Below are 22775 nucleotides of genomic sequence, written 5' to 3'. Positions count from 1 at the left end.
AAGTGGCCACTCTCTATTGATTAATGATCACATCCCTCAGATGTTATCTCAGGTACGAAGATCTAGGTGGCCCTTCTCATTAAATTATTACAAGATATATATGTTTATGACAGATATGGAACTCAAGAGACTCAGATGACAGGTAAGAAACTGTGGAACTGAATAAACAACACCCTTTTTACTGAGAAATACAAGGTGGTATCCTATTTTGTAAACTCCAGATGAAAGGGGACAGAAAGATAATTTTTTATAAGGAGAAGGGATGTATTTCACACCGCCCTGACAGACTGAAGCCAGGTAGATGAGAGCAGATGTGAGCAAGGAAGGGCAGCACAAATACAAGCAGTGTGGAGAGGCGGTAGGAAGGTTTCTGGAGCAGAGGTGGGGTGGCTAGGAGAAGAATGTGTGCAGCAAGAGAGCTATCCACGCTCCAGGCTTGGAAGCAGCAGATACGAGAATCAGAAGCTAAATGGTGTACCATCAGCACAGGGGCTGCAGCATCAGGTGGATAACAGAAGACAGGTCAACGCTTCATTGTCCATTAATGTTACATAAGGACAAGCCAAGCATGTGTGGACAAACAGGAACAAACAGCAAAGGCCGTAAGCCAGAAAGGAAAACCTTAAGTGGCAGGTGGCAGGAGCTGGTCAGAAGCAGAGTGGGAAGAACCTAACAGGTACTACCTGTTCACCCTGCCCAGCTGCATAGCTCAATTCTCTTAACCGAGGCTAGGTCACAGTGAACACAGATGGCATCCATAAGTAGGGCCACAAGAACACAGGAAAGATGGCACGCTTCCTCAGAGACTCATACAGCCAAAGGATCTGAAGCAACATGTTGAGTTTAAAGAGAGATAATATATTTGCACAGAAAACCATGGACTATCTTGAAGGTGTGTTGTAAAGTTAAAAAAAGCAAAACTCACTGCACAACAGTATGAGTATTAGGATCTCAAGTTAATTTATACATATATACATATTGGAAACGTATAGAAACTTGTACAAAAGGTAAGCAAGGAAAAGACAGGTATATGATAGTTATTAGAGGGTTCCTGTGGAATCCTGTGGGATCCTGTGGGAGGGAAGAAGTCTGAAGGCTATCTGCATCAGATGGCGTCATCATTGAAATTCATTCAATCCTTTCAATAGAGAAGGAAGTCCAGGTGGTTATCTCTCCGGATTAATTGATATATTCCAAATAGAAATTATAATGGCTATTTCATTCTAAAATGGCTTTATGTGTTGTCACTATGACTTCTTTTTAAAAGAATTCATTTATCCCTTTTGTGAGGGGTTCCAAATTTTAACGAGCTACTTGGAACCAACAAAAGCTTAGTGGGAGGGAGCAAATCCATGTCGCTCGGTCTTTGATGGGTACGTCTAATCCACAGCCCCCTCCTAATTTCCCCTTTTCTGCTTCATGTCTATCATGACATGAGCAGCCTCATGGATCACATGCTTGGGTGGACTGCCTCTGCTGAGGCCCAAACGGGATGAAGCCAGAGCAACTTGAACCCAAATCGCTGATACACCTTTCCTTTTAAATTTTACGTCGGTTATTTCTTCAGAAATCAGAAACTGACTGACAAGCAATGTCTATTGTTCTGTTCTCTAAATTCCCAAGAGAGTCCTAGTCCAAACTTCTTCAGAATGTGACAGAGGTTAGAGATAAAAATTTGAAAGAGGTTATTAAAGTTGAATTGCGTTTTTAGTGTACACCCTAATCCAGCATTTATCACTTTTAAATAATGCACCATCAGTGTGTGGAGAGGAGTCTGAGGCAGGAGGTCCAGTGTCAGAGTTGAGCTCCTCGCTAATCAATGTAAAATGGATGTTGATTAACTCAAGCCTTCATACCAGGGCACAGAGAAGGCCTTTACGGTTACTGAGCAAGCGCACAATAGACCAACCTTACCGCAGCGATCCCGGACCACGAGGTTGCGGCCTTCTTTCAGGTGTATGGTGAGGAGGTACGCAAAGGGGCTCGGGAGGTGACTCACACAATCACTCGCTTCTCCAAGAGTCTGCACAGAAGAAAAAGACATCTGATTCGGAAATATGAGGCCAAGCAGAAGGACTACTTACTCTAAGACGGAAAGACAAATGTCACACCACTCAGCTATGAACCTCAGCTGTCACACACTTTGATTTGATGGCATGGTTATGACTGCATTATTAGATAATTCTTTTCACATTTTCCCCAATGGGAATTTATTTGACTTCAGAGGTAATCACAAGATGAAATTTCCAGCAATCATATGACTAGTAGATCAATGTCCGAAACCCTTAAACTCCTTTATTTATTGTGATATTTCTTACTATAAAACTGTACACGTGGACTGGACAGATGACTCAGCCATTGAGTATTTGCTGTTTAATTATAAGGACTGGGGTTCCAGTCCCAACACCCACACAATAAGCCAAAAATATTCTATGCATATCTGCAACCCGAGCTTCCAGGGAGGTGGAGACAAGAGACAATTAGAGTTGGCTGGATACCAGCCTAGCAGAGAACATGTGCGTCTTGGTGCAGGGAAAGGTTCTGCCTCAAAGGACCAATTAAAAGTGATGGAAAGTGATGGGAAGTGATGTCCTTCTCTGGCCTCCAGGTGCATAATAGCCAACTGCACACACATGAAGAGGTATGCCTGCATACACACACACACACACACACACACACACACACACAATGGGGCAGGGAATAAACTAAGTTGAAAATGGAGGAGGACACACGGGAGAAGAAATAGCATGAAGAGAGGAGGACGGGGCTGGTTCCCACAGAGGTGCGTTCATATATCCACCTCACTCTTGAATGTCTCCCACGTCTTGTTAATATTCCCACCAATCCTCACCAACTCCAGTAGACTTCGTCCACATGGACTACAATGTCAACTCTTAGCATGAGTTTCAGCTTTCCAGTCCACCAGGCACCATGGCGTCCTTACCTATTTCCCCACATCCACAGTTGACCATCTCAACTGTACTCTCTGGCTCAGGCACATTTCACTTTCACTCTTCAGTATCTACTCTCTGTGGCTCAGTTTACACTCTCATGCTCTTCCATCCCCTAAGCTCTGCCATTTCCCTCTGGAGGAAATCAACTGTCATGGGCCACGGTCTCAAACACAAGTCTGTTTTATGAATACCTATGAATCATATGAATCTCATGAAATGTTTGACTGAGTTCAAATTTCTTTCTTTCTTCAAAGGGGACAGATGGACTGATTTATTATTCCTTCATTAGGCATTCAATCAATTGATCCTGTGGCTGCAGCCGACCTTGACAAGCTTCTTTTCAAAGTTTCAGAGGGCTTCAAAAGGCTTTCTGTTCTCTTCCCTACCAAACTCACTTACATAGTTACTGTGTGTATTTTTAGACAAATCTATTCCAGGCTAACCAATCAATAAACCTGAATTAATTTCTTCCAGCTAGAAGTTGCAAGATATGTTTCAATAGGTGGGCAGCCTGCCATATATTTTAAAGTTAAAGAAGCAAAGAGATACAAACAGTTGTTGAGAAGTATTTTCAATGCGGACATCAGTGTTAGTATGTAAGGAACGTCACTCACAGATTGCTCTTCAAATTGCTGAGATGTCATAGAAGTATTCAGATCATCATTGCCATGAGTCTTCTGTAAACATAAAGAAAAGCCTCTTTTAGGAAAGCAAATGAATATTGACTGTGACAGTATCCTACCTCAACCCTTTGGAAATCTGATATTTGTATGCCTACTTTCAGGTATATGGGAAGTGTTCCTAGTAGTGTGACAAGATGATCTCAGAGGTGTCTATCAGGCCATGGCCTCTGTAACATACGTCTTTGATTAGAGCATGGCTCAGGTCCTAGATTAGGAACATATCCACGTAGAAAGAAAACAACTTGTGCCCACCTGAAGGCTGATGCACTTCAGCGTACTATCACCGTCTTAGCATTCGAAGGTATCCTAAACCTCCTTGGGGGGCCCAGGCTAATGACAGACAGGAGTGCAACAACAGGTCAGTCGAGTGCCAGGAAACTTCTCCTTCAGGTTATTGGTCTTGTTTTGATTGGCTGTGTCTAAATGACATCCAGACAAGATAAGTAGGGCCCTCAACAATTAGATTCTTACTCCAACTTCTTGATGTCAGAGGGATTCTTTGCATGCCTTTTATTTTTCTTGTTATCCCATACAGTTTATTTCTGCCTGATTTACTTATACTAATGCTGGTGTTTTAACACCTAGAACCAATAATGACCAATAGTAGCCTGAAAGGTCTCCACTACTACTTCATTTTATTAAATGAATCAATACACCAATTGACCAAGCTTGCTTGAAGGCAGTCCTTGGAAGCTATCAGGGCTGGGATCAGAATTTCAATTTGTTATTAGCCAAGAGTCATTAACATACACTTATTTATTCATTCATTCATTCATTCATTCATTCATTCATTTGTGTGTAGTGTGTGTGTGTGTGTGTGTGTGTCTTATCTACATGTATGCACATGTACCACATTTATCCCTGATGCCTTTGGAGGCAGAAAATGATGTTGGAGCCCCTGGAACTAGAGTTAGGGAAGGTAGTTTGCTGAACCTGGGTTCTCTGTAAGAGCAGCAAGCACTTTGAACTGCTGAGTCATCTCCCCAGGTCCCATCTTCCATTTTGAATTGGTGGATGGCTGAAACACATTATGCCAAAGCATGGCACTCTATGTATAATCTCAAAGTTAGCCTTACTCTATTTAGTAGTAACATTACTTAAATGATGAAATTAGTCTACACATATGCCATAATTTATATACTATTGAAAAACAAATGCCAAGCCTTTATTTAAATACACCGTAAGTTTTCCCACTTAGAGGAGCAGGGAAACTCCACGTGCGCAATGACATTAATTCAACGTTATGGCTGGTTTTACTCACAGAAGTCACAGAACTTAAAGTTATGGTTCCCACAGCCACTGTAACTGTCACACACCATACATACACAGGGAGGAAGGAAAATGATTACCATAAGAACAGGAACGCATTCCATATGCACAAGAGGACAACTTATAGCAGCTGGGAGACACATAACTTAGACTACTCCTGTGCACTCTTACACAGAACCCAGAGACTTATCCACTGAGCAGAATCCACAATGTCCTTATCTCCTCTGTAAACCTAATAACGGGATGTATGACTTCTGATTCTGTGTCTTAGTAAAGGTAGCACAGTTCAAATATATGTCATAAGGAAAGGTTGATCTCAACGCCATTACATGTTGGTGTTTATGTTCTCAATAACAATAATCAAGCGTATTAGATTTGCTTTAATTTATCACAAGGTAATTCACCACACAGTAAGGTTACCATATTGCTGTGAGTGCTGTGACTTTCAACAGGAGTAGATTTGGACAACTGTTTATGGTCAGGACACAGAACAATTCTGGCACTCAGAAAACTCCTTCATTCTATCCCACTATGCTAAAATTTCCATCCTCTTCCTCACCTAAAACAACCACTGTACTATTTCTGTCATGTAATTTGGTCATTTATAGATTAACCTGTCAAAAAGAATCATGCGGTATGTCAACTTATGGAATCTTTCACTTTGCTCAATGCCTTTGAAACCATCCAAATTCCCATCATTAATTCCCAAGTAACATTCTATCTCATGAGCAGACAGATTGATGGGCTATTGACTTTAAACAGACTGTTTACAAACACATAGTCAGGAAAGGATGGATATTTTTGAGCATAATAAAATCTAGTATATCTCGCCAAATTATATTAAGACCTATTATCTGCTATCTACTATATGTGAGGGAGAACATCTCTCATGCAGAGAAATACTGCCTTTAGGCAGGTGGCATTTCTTTGATTTAGCTTTAGTGACACATGAGTCTACACTAAATGCTCCATTCTGCTTTAGTGTACTGCCATATATAGGAAGCTAATGTATCATGTGTGTCCCCTTTAGATGTGAATCCCCAACTTAAAGGAATAAAAAATTCATTAAAATCCAGAAGAGTTTAGGTAGGGCTTGAGATGGATACACACACACACACACACACACACACACACACACACACACACATCACAGAGCCAGAGAAATTACTTTGTTGGTAAAGTGCTTACTGATCAAGCTGGCAGACCTGAGTTTGGTTGCCAGATCCCATGTAAGGAGCTGGGCATTGTGGGACACGTTTATAATCTCAGCACTGGACAGTAGAGACAGATGAATCTCTGAGGCTTCCTGGAAAGCTGCCTAGGCTATTTGGTGAGCTCTACACCATGAAGAGACCCTAAGTTTGACCTCTGATGTCTAAACACATGTAGAGATATGCCACTACATTTACATAATTGTGAATACACTCTTACATGTGCATGTATACACACACACACACACACACAATATCTTGGCACCAAGGATCTTGAAAGCAAAACATTGGCATGAGTGAATGAACTTTTCCATACACTGAATGTGATCTTGTATGAATGTCACCTTCTATGTGGCTGTCAAGAGGACCTAGCTATGCAGTATACTCGAGAACAAAAACAAAGTGTGTCATGCCTGGAGGCCTGATTTCAGTAGGCCAAGACATACACCCACATGCAGAGGAGCTGACAATAAGGAACAACATTGTCTGAGATCAATTGTTTCATTTTTAAAACAAATCCATGAAAACATATGAATATATACCTGAGTATTATGGGGCAGACGATTTAAATTCTGTAACCCACTTTAGGCTTTCAACACTATGAATATTTAAGAACAGAGAATCAATGCAAACATCTACTAAACAAAAGGATTATTAACATAAGCAACAGGAATATGAGGGCCAGATAGGCTGGATAGGTCATTAATCAGCCAGGAAACAGTGAGAGAATAAGGAGACAACATCTAATAATCAACATATCAACCTAGTCCTTCCATATTCCACCTCTGCACAAACTATCAGAAGGGCCTTGGAAACTCTGTAAACGTCTATCTTTAGTTGTTTTTTTTTTTTTTACCTCCAAGATTGTCCCTGAAATAAAACTGCAGAATGCCATCTAACTTAACCCTTGACACAGAAAGTGTATGTGCACAGACATGCCTGGGATGTTATGAAACTGTACTCAGCAAACTACAGCCCATTACAAAATTTAGCCCTCGCTCTCTTCTGTTTACTTTTAAAGAAAATTCATTTGAATTCCAGCTCCACCTATTCATTTCTGTGTCCTTCCTGCCATGACATCAGAAGCAAGTTGTGACACATACCTTTTTGTCCACAAAGTTAAACACAGTTAACATCTGGACAGGTACAATTCCTGATATAAGTGCTTGGCCCGTTCCCAGGCACTTCTTAAACGATGAATAGTATTTGCAAATGACCTTTCATAAATTCTTGCAAGCTTTTTTGCAAGAGTTGTGTCAGCAAGACAATCCACCTGATTATATTTGCTTATCACTTCGTAATTCACAAACAAACACTATCACCTTCTAGTAAGGAGTCCAAAGATTGTCACTGCATTACCCATTTATGGTAAAGAACCGAGAGCCAGGAGACCAAACAGTCACTAACAAGCAGCAAGAGAATTAGGTCTTTGGGGAGACTTTAAAGCCTCATTCTTCATAAGAGCATAGCTGTGTCAAAAGCACCTATAACAGCCACTTTATCAGACATGCTGGGAAACAGAACACCCTGTAATAAAAAGGATCCACCTCAGGGCGACCTAGACTTATTCATATTCCTTAACACACAAGGATAAGTCAAAAAGACCTTGACTCACACCTGCTCCTCTTATTTCTTCGTGTCTTTGAATTTTTTTGCTTGCATTTCCAAACATGGAGACTTAAACAACTTGTATTCGTTACGTGTTTGGTGTTGATTTAATTTTCAGTCTTTACATGGCCAGGAAACTGCTGTTCATTGCTGTCAAATTATTTGACAGTTAATTTATTTTAAAGTTATTTTAAGTTAAGTTAAATAATTTGATTAGTTAAGTAATGCTGCAGTTAAGAAACTGGGCTTTAGAACACACCTTATGTACCAAGGAACACCAGATGTTAGCACATTCCCAACCCAACAGAGACTCTTAATGGAGACCACAGCATCTCATAGTAACTTTAGCTTGAAAGCCAAATGCAGATATCATAAGCATATTCATCTATTTCATATGTGTGTGTGTGTGTATGTATGTATATGTATATATGTATACACACACACAAATGCATACTTCTCTGTAGGATTTGTACAAATGCTTGGGGGAGAAAAATTCCATTGCTAATCATTGGGAAGCTGCAATTTAACAACAGAGAAGTCTTCTACACAACTAATAACACACATAAGTATGTTGGGGGTGGTTAGTGCTTTTCAGTATTCTAAGGTCCTTTGACCAACCTTCTGTCCCTGGTCTCAGTGGCAAGAACAGTGAAGTCACCTCTAGAGAAAGACTGAAAGACACCTCGGTCGTCTCCAGCTTCTACAGAGCCATGCCACTGACTAGGAAAACTTTAAAAGAATTGATTTCTCCTGGTTCTAGAGTCTGGAAGTCCAAGTTCAAAATTCTGAAAACTGTGGTTCTTTCTCAATGAGGTTATTTACTTCTTGTAGACAGCAACCTTCTCCATATGTCTTGACATAGTGTAGAGAAAAAAAAAATATCTGGGCTTTTACCTCTGTTATTACAATGTCAGTTCTATTGGATGAGATCCTCTGGGATTATGCCCTCACTTAAACTCTATCTTCTCATAAATGTCACGTCTCCAGTACAGTCAGAGTGGGGTGAAGGACTTCTGCATATAAATGGAGGGAGGTGGGCACAACTCAACCCTTAGCAACAACTCTTCCCACTAAGAGCCTAGACATCTGAAGTGACAATCAGGAGAGGTGTAGTTATTGAGCTTCTGCAGTAGAGTGCCAGCTCAAGGTGCTTCATCACGATTATCAATTTGATAGGATTTAGCATAACAATGGAAACAGCTCTCTGGGACTCTTTAAGGAGGAGGTCTCTAGATTAGGTTAAGATGCAAAGGGCATCAGGGTGAGAAGCACCATTCCATGGGTCAGGATCCTGGGCCAAAAGTGAAGAGGGATTGGAGCTGAGCGTCTGCATCCATCTCCCCACACTTCCTAGTTGCAGATCAGTGGGATGTGCCATGCCCTTTAACAAATATAAGGTCTCCCATGTGTTTATTTCAGAGCAAAAACTGGATAGAACAGTAGTAGAGAAACTCCCAGAATTACATTTACATTCCCAGAGTGAGAAAGAAGAACAATTTCACCTTAGCACCTTGGGCTTGAGCTAGGAGACGTTGCCTACAGTGTACGTGTGAGGGCCCTTCAGGAGACAGTGACTTCCAGTCACACAACTTGAGCCCATGTTTCCAGGACCTCTCCATGCATGACTCTGAGGATCAAAAGGGGCTTGGTGGAATCTTCTTCCCCCAACCCTCCTCTAAGAAGCCCCCTTTACTAGCAGTTGCGGCTGTGGCTGCTCTGAGTATCTGTGCAGATTTTCCTGCTGCTGCCTGTCTTGCAGGTTCTCACATACCATCTCTCCCAATACATTCACGTCTACCACTCTGGCCCTTGACTTTGTCTTTTCTTTTTGTTTTCTGACTATAAGCTAACACTTCTCTTTGCTTACTGACACTGGTGGTTCTGGAAAAGTGGCCGGAGAATTCAGACATGCTGGATATTTGAGGTGTTCTCATGGTTACAAGCTCTGGTCAACACTAAACACAGCTGCATAGTATGCCCACACTATGCAGACCACAGAGTTCACTGCCTCCCTCCTCTGGGAAGTTACAAGCCATATGCCACGCACCAAGGATGCTTGTAAACCTCTAATTGTCCCTGTTGTATATCACGGTGGTCACATGACAACCAGTGATATCTTTGTTACTTCCCCCCTTTCCCACGAAAGTTATAGATATCTATCTGTCAACTATATATAAGGTAGAAAAATATGTCAGATCCAAAAGACTTATAAGCCCAGGCCAAGACTCCAATGACAGGAATTCATAGTCAGAATTTCTATTGTTAAATAAAGCATCTTTTTGGCAGTTTCTTTTCTTTATTAAATTTTTTGTTGATTTTTTTTTGTGAGTTTCAAATCATGCATCCCAGTCCCACTTATCTTCCCACCCACGCTCTTACAAGCTCGCTCCAACTAACACACAGACACACTCTCTCTCTCTCACACACACACACACACACACACAGAGAGAGAGAGAGAGAGAGAGAGAGAGAGAGAGAGAGAGAGAGAGATTAGAAAAACATCTCATTGTAGAAGCTGAAGTATGTCACAGTGTGTCCCACAGTATACCCCTCTGTCCACACACCATCACTAGCAAATGTTCATTGCAATGAGTCATTGGTCTGCTTCAAGATCTCTAGCTTCTGTGACACCATCAATATTTTACCCTCACCAGGATTGCTCCCAGTTATCCTGTTATTGCCATGGATCATGGATGTCCTGCGGCTTTCGATCAGCAGGACTGGCACTTTCATGTGTCCCAGTTATTCACAGATTATATAGATTTTGGAGGGGACCCACTCAGAGCCCTGAATCCAGGCCTGGGCAGTAGCTGAGCTGCTCAGCTTGCTGGTTCTACCTTACATGCACCACCAGGGCAAGCCTTCTAGAGCTGCTCTTGCTAGGCTCCACAATGCCAGCATCAGTCAAGAAAACAAAAGTATTAAATTCACTTATTTTAAGTTTTTAGCAGATTTGGACTAGAACATCTCCACCTTCCTAGACCTCTCTACACTTCCAGCTAACATCTTCTAAAATACTGTATTTATGTACATGAAATGCCTAACAGTGAGGAGGAGAGGGAACTTGTAGAGTTCACCTCCAGCATCAAGTGAAGGGATGGGGTTGCCATTCCACAGTTAAAAACTCTGACCCAAATTTGTCCCAGTCTAAAAGAACTTCAGGGACAAAAATGGAGAGGAGATTGGGGGAAAGGTGGTCTAATGATCAGCCCAAATTAGGATCCAGCTAAAGGAGAGGCTCCAAGGCCTGACACTATTACTGATGTTATGGTGTGCTTACAGACAGGAGCCTAGCATGGCGGCCCTCCAAGAGGTTCAGTAGCAGCTGATGCAGATACTTACACCCAACCAATGGACAGAAGCTAAGGCCCCTGTGGTTGAATTATGGAAAAGCTGGAAGAAGCTGAGTAAGTGGGTAACCCCATAGGAAGACCAGCAGTCTCAACTAACCTGGACTTCTGAGATCTCTCAGACAATGAGCCACCAACCAGGCAGCATACACCAGCAGATATGAGGCCCCAGTAGACTCATATACAGCAAAAGCCTGCCTGGTCTGGCCTCAGTGAGAGAAGATGCACCTAACCGTTGAGAGACTTGAGGCTCCAGGGAGTGAGGAGGTCTGGTGAGGTGGGGGTGGGATGGGAGCATCCTGTTGGAGATGGGGGAGGAGGAATGGGATGAGGGACAGTTGGAGGGTAAACTGGGAGTGGGATAATGACTGGAGTGTTAAAAAAAGATTAAATAATAATAATCATTATTAAATAAAAAGGATATGTTTTCAGGAAAAACACATCAGTTTCATTAAATCATAAATCTAAAAATCTCGTGATAAAAGTATTAACAGTTCTAGTAGCTCTAGGGAATCTTTTTTTTTTCCAGAGGCAAAGCCACTGTACAGTACCCATGCTCCTGAAAACAAACCCTCACCCATGCATTGTAAGTAACCAGCCCTAATGGGTCAACACAAAACACCAATGACAACAGCAAAAACAAACAAACAAATAAGCAAACAAACAAACAAACACCACACAAAAGTAGATGAGACGAGAAGGCAGAAGGCGGTTAGGAAGGGAATCCCAGAGTAGGAAGAGACAAAATATAGATAAACAGTATCAAAATACATTATATAAATTTACAGAAATGTTATAACAAAAGCCATTATAATAAGTAATTAATAAACCAATATCACCAAGTTAAGAAAAGAGAGGGGGAAAAAAGACTGAAAACGAAAGTAAAGAAATACTAAATAAAAACAAAAGTCTAGCCATTCAAAGGAGCGCATGCAATAGACACCTGCATTCTTTGTTTAATCCTTCATTATTCACAATATCCAAGTCATGGAACAAGCCCAGTGGCCAGGCAAATGGTAAATGGATGTATATATACAATGGGATACTCTTTACCACATGGGAGAACAAACCCATGCTTTTTCCCAGAAAATGGGTAAAACTAGTGTAGAGCATATTAAGCAAGTTAAGCCTCAGAAAATCAGGTACCACACATACTTCCTCTCAAATGTGGCATCTTAAAATATATTTGTAAACTAAAATATAGATGAATAGACAAAAGGAATAGAATCAAGAAGGGAGGATGACTATAAATAAAAGCAGTATCACCAGAGCACACTATATATTTATAAAAAAAAAATCACCATGAAGCCCACTTTTATTTAAGTAATAAATGCTAGTAAGAAATCAATTTTTGAGAACCCACAAATAAAACTCTATTAACCTGGGTCAATTGCTATCAATGATTTTTTTAATTAAATGTAGTTGAACACGTGCTGTTGTGGGCAAAGAACAAGGCCCTCAGAAAAGGACAAATTAGACGTTTCTCTCATAGCTGTGCACAGTCTCCAAATCAACAGACAATTTATGGGGAAGGAATGAGGGAGAAACTCTTCTTTCCATGTGATAACCTCTGAACTCTCAGTGCGAAAGACCCATCTCATGCAGAAGGACCAGGGGAGATTCAGGAACTGTGCAGAACACTCACTAGACCCCTATGATCATGATGTGGTATTCATTGTAAATAATAACCTTCACAATGTTTGCTCTACACAGCTCTCAAATATTTATATTTATTAAAGAAAGACTACAGAAAAGCTAAGATAGTTAAGCCCCATAGCTTGAATATCTTTCTAGTTTGAAATTGCTAGTCTATCAAGGCCAAGAAATCTACCCAGACTCAGACAAACGCAACGATGATGAAGACAAGTCTTAAGATCTGATCAACAGGTTTGCTTTCCCATACTGACCAAGCTTAGTAAATCTACTTCACTTGCATTTTGTAAAATGGAAACATATCTCAAATTCACAAATACTAAATATCATAAAATTTTCCAAAGACTGTCTCATGTTAAGGTTAAAATAAAAATAGCTGAGGTCTTTTTTTAGTGAGTAGCAATGTCCAAATGAACATGGTCATAGCACCACAATTCCCAGAAGCCATTCCCCAGGGAAGTATAGACACATTACATGATCAACAGATTTTTTTACCCAAAAGCCTCAGCTGAAGACTTAATTTTTATACAACTCTGTTATTAATGCTGAATACATAAAGAATTAGCCCCTTACTTCAACATCGGAACCTACTTCAGCATCATTAATTAAGAGGAATTTCAACAAACAAAAATATCCAAGTGGGCTGATTAAATTGATCATTCAAATCAGGATTAGGATTCAGGAATTTGGTGCCAGAGTTTAAATTCTTCACATAATTACACTGGACAGTTAGCCTTCCTGAAACAATAAAGCTTTGAAAAAACCACTCAAGTGATAAAAGTTTGATCTCTGGTTTCTTACATCTATTTTCAAAGAATTAAGGGAAGTTCTCAAAACCTAGTATGCATCCTGGTAGAAACCCCACAGGCCTATACCACAGGAGGAAAGTGTACCCTTTAGGCTCTGGTTATTAAGGAGAAACATCCACTCCATCTAAAACGTAGTCTGCATGCTTGACTACAAGTGTTTCTCAATCTTCTCATGCTGCAATCCTTTAATACAGTTAAGGCACTATAATACATGCAGCTCCTCATGTTTTGGTTACCCCCCAACCAGAAAATTATTTTAGCTACTTCATAACTGTAATTTTGCTACTGTTACAAATTATAATGTAAGTATCTGATAAACAGGATATCTGATGTGCGACACCCATGAAAAGGTCATTTGACACTCCCCCCCCTCAAGGGGTTGAGAACCACTGGTCTACAGGGTCTAGAAAAATCACATTGTTCACGTTTGTCTATGTCAGAATAAGCTAGCAATGGCAGAAAGATGGCTATATTGATTTCATTTATAGCTACTCCTCACCTCAGTGTGAAGAAAGGCAACCTACTGAAGGCAAGAGGAAGAGGAGGAGAGGGGGAGAACCAAAGGTTAAAGTTGTGTGCTCAGTGTCTTTGCCAGGAGATGGACCAAAAAAAACCTCGTCCACTAGGGTTGTTGAAGCCTTAAATGATCCTGGAAAGTTCCTTTGCACTAGCTTTTAAATACACAGAGGTCGACCTAAAACAAATGGGAACACTAGTGCAATCAATAGTACATTAATTTAAATTCTCGTAAATGACATTCTCTCCATCCGTGATAACCACAAAGTAACTCTTACCCAGATTTCCCAAGGACAGCGAATGCACTTAAAAAAAAAAAAAAAATGCTAGGAAGAGCCCAGGCCTTACCTCTGGCTCGTCGGGAGCATCCCTTCCAAGCGGAGGTTTGCGCAGATCCAGGACACTCTGGCTGAATGCCTGCCACTCTTCTGCGGGAGAGGCATAGATCTCTTCAGAGTCAGTGTCCACCCCGTGGACATGGCTTGCTTCCTCCTGGCTCCAGTCCAGTTCTTCCTCAGACTGCTTCAGTGAGCTGCTGCTACTCTTCGGGACAATGCCTGCAGTGGACAGGCTGTTTGGTACTGAGACGTAAGATGACTGAGGCCCCGAGTAAGGCCGACCTTCAGGGGCCAACACCTCTGCTTCCAGGAGGTCAGGCACTGAGAGGCTTAGGCGCCGGTCCAGGTGATGCTGTACCCTTAAATCCAAAGGTTTGCTTGGGCTCTTTTTAGCCTTCTTCTTGCTCAGATTGATTAACAAAGGTCTGGTCCGCTGCTTTAATGATCCCCAGACGGATGGTTTATCCAGATCCATAACTGCATGAAGAATCAAGAATTCCACTCTTCAAGAGTGTGCCTCTACTGGAAAACAGTCAGGGACTTCTGTAAAACAAAACGTAAGTAGAGGGCATGAGACCTCTGGGTCTGTGACGGGAGACTCAACGGAAATTGATTCAGAAAATTTACTCTTGATCCCTTAATGAGAAGTGAAACATTAAGGTCATAATTTCACAGAGATCACAAAAGGTAATTTTTAAGACACATAATATTTAAGAGTCTTAAAATCAGTAGTAATAGAAAAATAGAAAATTGGATTATTAGGTTGAGCCTAAGCTTTGTAGACAATGACTACTTATTCCTCTCTAGAGACATCAAAGCTAAGACATTTGCTAAGGCAGTTACTACAGCATTTCTTCACCATAAGCCAGGTGAAGAAATGAAGGATCACTACACTTTTTTAAATGAAGGATCACCCACCGAGTATTTGCTGTAATCAGGAACTGGGGTCCAGGTGAAAAAGCATGCTGGTATCTCACATGTGGGTGGGTAGGGATGGCTACACAGACACATATGTAGGTCACACTGAAAATGCCATGGTGATTTGACATATAACAGGTTGGATTAATCAGAGAGCCAATAAAAATCAAATTTAGAGAAATGAGCCTATTTCACATGACAAATGCTTCGTAGTATCCTTTTGATGTGTCAAAAATCTCTATTAGTCAATATTCCCATGGCCACTGGCATGCTGAAGAATTGAATATGGATCTCTGTAGCCCAAGCCTACTGCCTATCACCATAGGCAAGAGATTCTCCCAGCATACACTTGGTATCTCTAGCACTACAGACAGGTCCTTGGGATCTAAAGACAGACTCTTTGAGTTCAACTTCTACTTTGCTACATGCTTCCTTGCTGTTGGACCAGGGTCCTGCCACCGCATTATATCCCACTTTTCTTAGTTCTCCGGTGAGGATGAGATTATACAGTCAAGAGAAAATGAGATCACATCCAAAAGCTTCTGATAACTTAATGGAGGACATTCATGATTTGACAGGTACTATAATGGATCCAGAGTATAAGTCAGAGCCTCCAGAGATTCATCATAGAAATAAAAACAACCCAACCCCAGTGAAACATCTGAGATTATTCTACCCAAAATCCATAGTGATTACAACAGGCTATAGTATTTCACACTGAAAAAATGTTATTCTGATCAACAACCAAAGTGAAGAAACAGTCTCAAATAACAAAAAGTTCTGGTATGTTGCAAGTAATACACACACACACACACACACACACACACACACTCACACACAACATATACCTAAAGCTTAAAAGCTAATATCTATATACAAGAGAAAATATGCAATGTTTGTCTTTCTGAGTCTGTGTTGCTTTATTCAGGCAAAATGGGCTGACGGACAGACAAATGTAGAGAGACTTGACAGACTATATATGACACGCACAATTAAAGATATATAGTCTCATTACAAAGAAAGGGAAGTGGTGACAAAGTCCAACACTCACCTAGAAGCGTTTTGCAATGAATGGATACTGGGAGACAGTAAAACAGTTTTCTCAAATGAAGGGACACTAAATATATCAGCCACATTCCACAGCAGGCCTCATGTTTAAGAGTAGATGCCAACACCAAACAGTTTTTTGGGGTTTTGTTTTATTCTTTTGCATGTGAGCTTTCTTGGTTTTTCATTGGTTTGTTTGTTCATTTGTTTGTTTACAGCAGTGGTTCTCAACCTGTGGGTCATGATCCCTAACAACTCTTTCACAGCAGTTGCCTCAGGCTACTGAAAACCACAGAGACTTACATTACAGTCCACAGCAGTAGCAAAATTACATTTATGAAGCAGCAGTGAAAATAATCTTATGGGTGGGGGGTCACCATAACATGAGGAATTGTATTAAAGGCTCACAGCATTAGTAAGGTTGAGAATCACTGGTTTAAAGAGAATGAAAGAACATGAAGTTGGGTGTGTATGGAGTGTGAAGGATACAGGAGGGGCTGGAAGAGAAAAAAGAATCTGATTAAAATATATACAGAATGTGACTATTTAAAAACAACAACAACAACAGGAAAATGGAAATGGGTACCAGTGACTTCTAAGCAAAAACAAATGACCTTGGATCTGGGAGCAACATAAGAGCCAGGAGAAGTCTGGAGAAGGAAAATAGCACAAGGAAGAGAAAACTGGTTCACATCAATGTGACTGTTCTGGGAGCAATAGAAGACAAAACACTCAATGAATGGACTCTAATGACAAACTCTATAGCATTTGAAAGGGTTGCAGGAAGCACTAAAGAGTTCATACAAGTAATAAAAGGGGAAGACAGAGGTAAGGCAACGGGGATGACCTTATATGTTCACACTCCCAGGCACACAAGGGTTCTCAAAGAAGCCTCTTGTGCCACCTGAAACTGACTCATTGAGGAGGGCATTAAAACAAGTCTTGTTTTAATGATATAATAAAATGTCATAATAAAACCTAACAATGTTCCTGGTATTCAAATAATTAAGACCAATCAATGTATCAGATGAACCTGATTCCCAAGAATCTGCCTTGCAACAGAACTTTCTGGCAATCACTGTTTAGAATCTAAGTCGTTAAAGAGATTTGCATAGCCCTGGTGGGAAAGTCTATTTGTTTTGAGAAGAAACTATGAGAAGAATTGAGTGCTTATGCAAAGGAATGATTTGGAATCTTCATATCTGTTAAATTTTAAAAAGAAGCAATAAGATGGTTGTAGGATTTAAAAACACATCTCTGAAGAGCCTGTTGCATGCGGGAAAACATTAAAGTCATCCATGTATTAAACTGCCTGTGCTTTCAAATACATCCTCTCCACTTACTTTGCATAGGGAGGATCAGGAAAGGTTGATGGAAGAGGACATTAGCAACCATTAGAATACTTTCAGGAGAAACTCACTTCTTTGGATAACAATGGATCTACTCTCCATCATGACAGCACTGTCTTCGAGAATCTCCTAAATGGAATCACACAGCACATAACTTGAATCCTTTCAAGCTGCACTCAGAGACTGACCCAAGTTGTTGCCCATGGCATCAGTGAAGTGGACTACTTCTTGATTTTTGAGAGCAGTCCACCATCATGTATGCACACCACGCACCGATTAATTTCCCTTGAGGGACACGTGGGGACTTTCTAGTATTAAGTTCTTTCAACTAAAACTGTTATAAGTGTGTGCAGAGGTATTTTCCATTCTCTGGAGTAAACGGTCAACAATGTTTCCACTGGGTCATGAGGCAAAAGAATTTTTCCCTCATATGGATGTTTCCTGGATGCTTGTATGAATTCTTTTTTTTTTATTTCCCACCAACAAGTTGAGGAATTCACTTGTTTCATGCCCTCTGTAGCACTGATATTGTTAATATTTTGATTTAGTTTTTATAATTATTAGAGTGTCTTTAAATGTTCATTTTCCTAATGGTATGTGATATCGAAAAATGGTTTGGGGCATTCATTTGTTAACTTATACGTAGTTGGAACTGTCAGTTGAAGACATTTGTTGATTTGTTTTATTATAAGGCTTTTAGTTCTCTTACTCTTGGCTTATGAGAGTTCAATATATATTTTTGAATATAAGAGCCTCGATGAGCACATAACTTGCAAATATTCACCCCAATTTTGCAGCTTGTATCTCATGCTATTATTAATATCCTTTGCAGATCAAGACTTCTTAATTAGCAAAGGTAGACATTTCCAAGTGTAATGACCTTAACAGATCCTATGCAGCATGCTTGATTTCATAACGAAATATCTATTGTCTAACTTCAATTCATTAAGGATCTAAGGATCCCTCCAGTGTTTTCTTCTAGGGGTTTTGTCATTTACATTTAGAGCTGTGACCCATTCTAACAAAATATCTGCATACAAGGTTAGATTTAGGTCAAAGTTTTTTTAAATATATGGATAACAATTTATACCAAACCTAAGGTTAGAACGCTGTCCTCTTCTACTTAGTTACTTAGCTGCTATCTCAATGACACATGACATATTTGTGAGGGGAGGAGTCCTGGACTGTCTATTCTGTTCCATTTACCCACACACCCATCACTTTCTACTCCCATTCTCTTGATGGTCAGGACAGCATCCACCCCTAAAATCAGCTTATGCAACCCCTCTACACTCATTCTTCTCCAGAATTGCTTAGTGATTCTGTTAAACACATCACTGTCAAACATACTAAACTGAAGCACTCTGGATTTAATACAAAGATTAGAAAAATACATCAGGATAGCTGTACGGGTAATAAACTACTCGAAAATTCATATATAATCGCAAAAGACCATGGTAGTGGCAAAGTAAACAGCATACAAAACCAAACAATGTGTTATAAAAAATCTCTCTCCTCTCTGGTGGAGCTGTATTCTAAATGGCACTTCCAAGCCATTGTTTTTGAGTTTTGCTTTTCAATTATCTATATTTTTCCACTAGCCTGGCATGGTCACAGAATTGGCAAGTTTCTGGGAAGAAGACAAAGCTAACTCTTGTCTACCTCAGATGACTCTCAATGTTGATGGTCTTCCCTTTTTAGCTTATTCCATCTTATCTGGATACAGAATTCTTCTTAATAACTTTCCAAAAAACAAAATTAAAAACTCTTCTGCCCACTAAAGTTTGTAACCAGGACGAAATATACTGAAACACAAGCGTGCAAGTACAAAAAAATATTTGTCAAGGAAAAAAAAAGCACAACGACAAAAAAAAAAATCCTATGTGTTGTTAAAGGTATACTGCTAACTGGGCTTCAGGTCTCTTTTAGAATTAGAAACTTCTTACAATATGCGGTGTATACTTCAGAAATAAGCAACGCTAAAAGAAGAAATCCAAGGAGGACTTATCCAGTGAGTAAGAAAAGCCCAGTGAGATAATTTACCTACTTGAATATGAAATATTTCACAACTTTCCTTTCCTCAAAGAATATTTGAAGCAAACCCAAATATTAATTTTTCTCTGAAGTCTTAACTGAAAAGGCTTTTGTCAGAAACATCCAAAAGACTTCAAGTTAAAATGCAAGTTTTTTAGCATGGTGGTGTGGTTGCCAACAGTTGGTTGAGAGTTTACAAATAAGAGAACCGAGTGGATCAAATATCCTCAATATAAAGAAAGTGTAAATCTGGTCACTTTACATTGTGCATGAAAATATCACACAATACACACTAAATATAATAATTACTGTGTACCAACTAAAGAGAAAGATATACTAAAACTCTTTGCAAGAACGTACTCAGGTTTTATAAAAGCAACAGCAAAGATTTCATCTCTTCACAAAACAAAATGCTTCTGCTACCCTGGCCAGAACCTCAGCTCTAACTAAACGAGTAAAAATAAGCATTGTGCCTTTGGAAGCCACTTAGGGCAGGACGAGATCTTTATAGGAAACAGTCCAAGCCAAGGAGACTAATGGTGCACCCATCTATTTTACAGTTTCAGACCTTCTCCAAACTTGGCAGTTAATAATTCCCCTAATGGAAAAAGAAAAAGAAGTCAACACTGGCCCTTAAAGTGTCTGACTGAGCCTGAGCCACACCAGTAGCTGAATCAGAATCATAAAGAAAGCAAGCCAAGCTCAGAGAGACAATAGCATCTTCCCCCAGGGGCTTCACAGAGCTTAACAAGACCCACAGTGCCTCTGTAGCAGTGGTTCTCAAACCATGGGTCATGAGGTCTCTGTGGGTCAAAGGACCCTTTCACAGGGGTAGCACATCTGATATCCTGCATATCAAATATTTACATTATGATTCATAACAGTAGCAAAATTATAGTTATGAAGTAGCAATGAAAATAATTTTATGGCTGGGGTCACTACAACATAAGGAACAGTATTAAAATGTCAAAGAATTAGGAAGGTTGAGAACTATACAACACTGTAGTAAGGTTATTTTCACAACATAAACTCATATGGTAGAATAAGAGGCAGTGTATTCTACTATATCTTCTTTTAATCAAGAGATGTTGATCTAGATTTTTGGCAGAGTGAAAAGTCCTACTTAGACACAAATTTGGGGATATTTTTATCTTTACCCAATGAAGAGCGGCCTGTACAAGGAGTACTTGGTTCTTAGGGTTTCAGGACATTCTAATTCTCATGAGCTGCTTAAAGGTTATACTCAGCCTGAGATGACAAGTACAAATCTCTTCAGTACCTGTAGTGCATTTTAGTTGTATCTGGAGAGATTAAATCTAGTTACAAAGCTAGAAAGTCACTCATAACTATGTCAAGTATCACTGATTTTCCTTCACACTTCAGTGTGCCTATCTATCTATCTGTCTGTCTGTCTGTCTATCCATATCATTTCTTTCTATCATCTATGTATCTATCTATATATCTATGTACCTATGTATCTTTGTATATATGTATGAATGTATCTATCTTTCTATATATCTACTATCTATCTACATACCTATATATGTGTGTGTATGTATGTATGTATCTATCTATCTATCTATCTATCTATCTATCATCTATTTATTTTTATCGAATATGCTGGCTTGAATCCAATATAACCACATGCATTAAAGTGCTTTGCAAGTATTAACTATATGCAGAATTTTTAAGTATATAAAGAATGGGGAGGCTACATCACTTCATCATTTGTCTTAATGGAGGGTTCATTCAAGCTTTCCTGACTTTGCTTGCTTAAGTCGTGTAGGGAGCCTTTCATTTATGTGCAGTACTGTCATCATATACTCCCGATGGGTCATTTTCAGAATCTGAACTCTCAGTGATTCCCAGATGGGGTCTGGTCACGTGTTTCTATGTGAAACTCTCTTGTTCTTATTTTTACACTTTGTTTTCTTTGGTTACTTTATATTACCATTATGTAAGTATAAATAAATATTATAGAGCACACAAGCATTGATGACTTACTTCAGGAAGTAAAAATCAAAGCAATTGCATTTCCTATGTAGATCTTTCTGATAACTTTTTACAAATATCATGATAGAAGTGACAACTATACTAACATTGTATTGACGTAATTTATGCACTTGATTAGATATAATCCCTGGGTATATTTACATATTACTGATTCATGATGATTTATGAACTTGAATGATGCAAATGGCATATTACTGCACACTTTTTATTCCATGTTCCACTCACAGATATTATTCACAAAGATATAGCTCTTTAAAGACACTTTAAAGTTGTATAGTATTTCACAGTGGCAAGATTTGTTGTGTTTCAACAAATAAAAATTTAAAGATTCTTCCTGCAGTGATAAAGGATTTTTAACTAAGTAGCTCTCAAAAGGTATATGCACATTAAAGATGTGAAACAAGGACCATTGAGAAGCAGATCTCAGAGAAGTGTTGGTATGTAAAACAACCATATACAAAATCAGTATTGCCAAATCGTTCCCCCACTGTATGTACATTAACATACGTAGTATGTGTCATGGCAAGAATCTATATTCCACAAATTGATATCGTTAAAAAAAAGACCCAGTAATTACCTTTATGAATGAGCTTGCTTATTCTCTATCTCTTGCCCTTGTCTTTTGTGCGTGTGAGGAAGGTTTTCAAACCATACCCACCATGTGCAAGCTCACAAGACAATCTCCATACAATGTGCAAGCTCACAAGACAATCTCCATACAATGCCTTCCAAAGCCCATGTTGTTTTTCACCCATCATTCTCTCAGCATTCTTCCTTTATAGTTTCAGATCGAGATCACATTTCAAAGCATCTTTTACTACAAATGCCTAGTCTACTTCTCAGTGGCCTGTGATAGACCATGTTAGGTTAAAGGTTCCAAATCTATAACTATACTAATTATGTGAACCTATATTATACATAGATTAATTCTTGCCATTGGCTTAAAGTTTAGTATCAAGATGGGTAAGACAACCTCTGTCGTGGTTCTTCAAATTGGCTTTCTTTTCCTTTGCTGTTCCATGT

General features: G+C 39.6%; 1 protein-coding gene across 2 annotated transcripts in view; it reads right to left on the bottom strand.

The window, feature by feature from the left end:
• The window catches only part of Mctp2 (multiple C2 and transmembrane domain containing 2), a 225234-nt gene that overhangs the window by 165533 nt on the left and 36926 nt on the right, over positions 1 to 22775 (bottom strand). For both annotated transcript variants that reach the window (XM_028776708.1, XM_028776709.1), the window contains exons 2-4: positions 14402 to 14934; positions 3569 to 3631; positions 1915 to 2023 (exon numbers count right to left, since the gene is read on the bottom strand). In XM_028776708.1, coding sequence (XP_028632541.1) covers positions 1915 to 2023; positions 3569 to 3631; positions 14402 to 14866 — 637 coding nt within the window. In that variant the 5' untranslated portion in view covers positions 14867 to 14934. The remainder of the gene's footprint in view (positions 1 to 1914; positions 2024 to 3568; positions 3632 to 14401; positions 14935 to 22775) is intronic.

The sequence above is a fragment of the Grammomys surdaster genome, unplaced genomic scaffold, assembly GCF_004785775.1.
Source record: "Grammomys surdaster isolate TR1022 unplaced genomic scaffold, NIH_TR_1.0 271, whole genome shotgun sequence".
Lineage (NCBI taxonomy): Eukaryota > Metazoa > Chordata > Mammalia > Rodentia > Muridae > Grammomys > Grammomys surdaster.
Note: the sequence above shows the minus strand (reverse complement) of the source record. Positions and strands in the feature narration are given on the sequence as shown.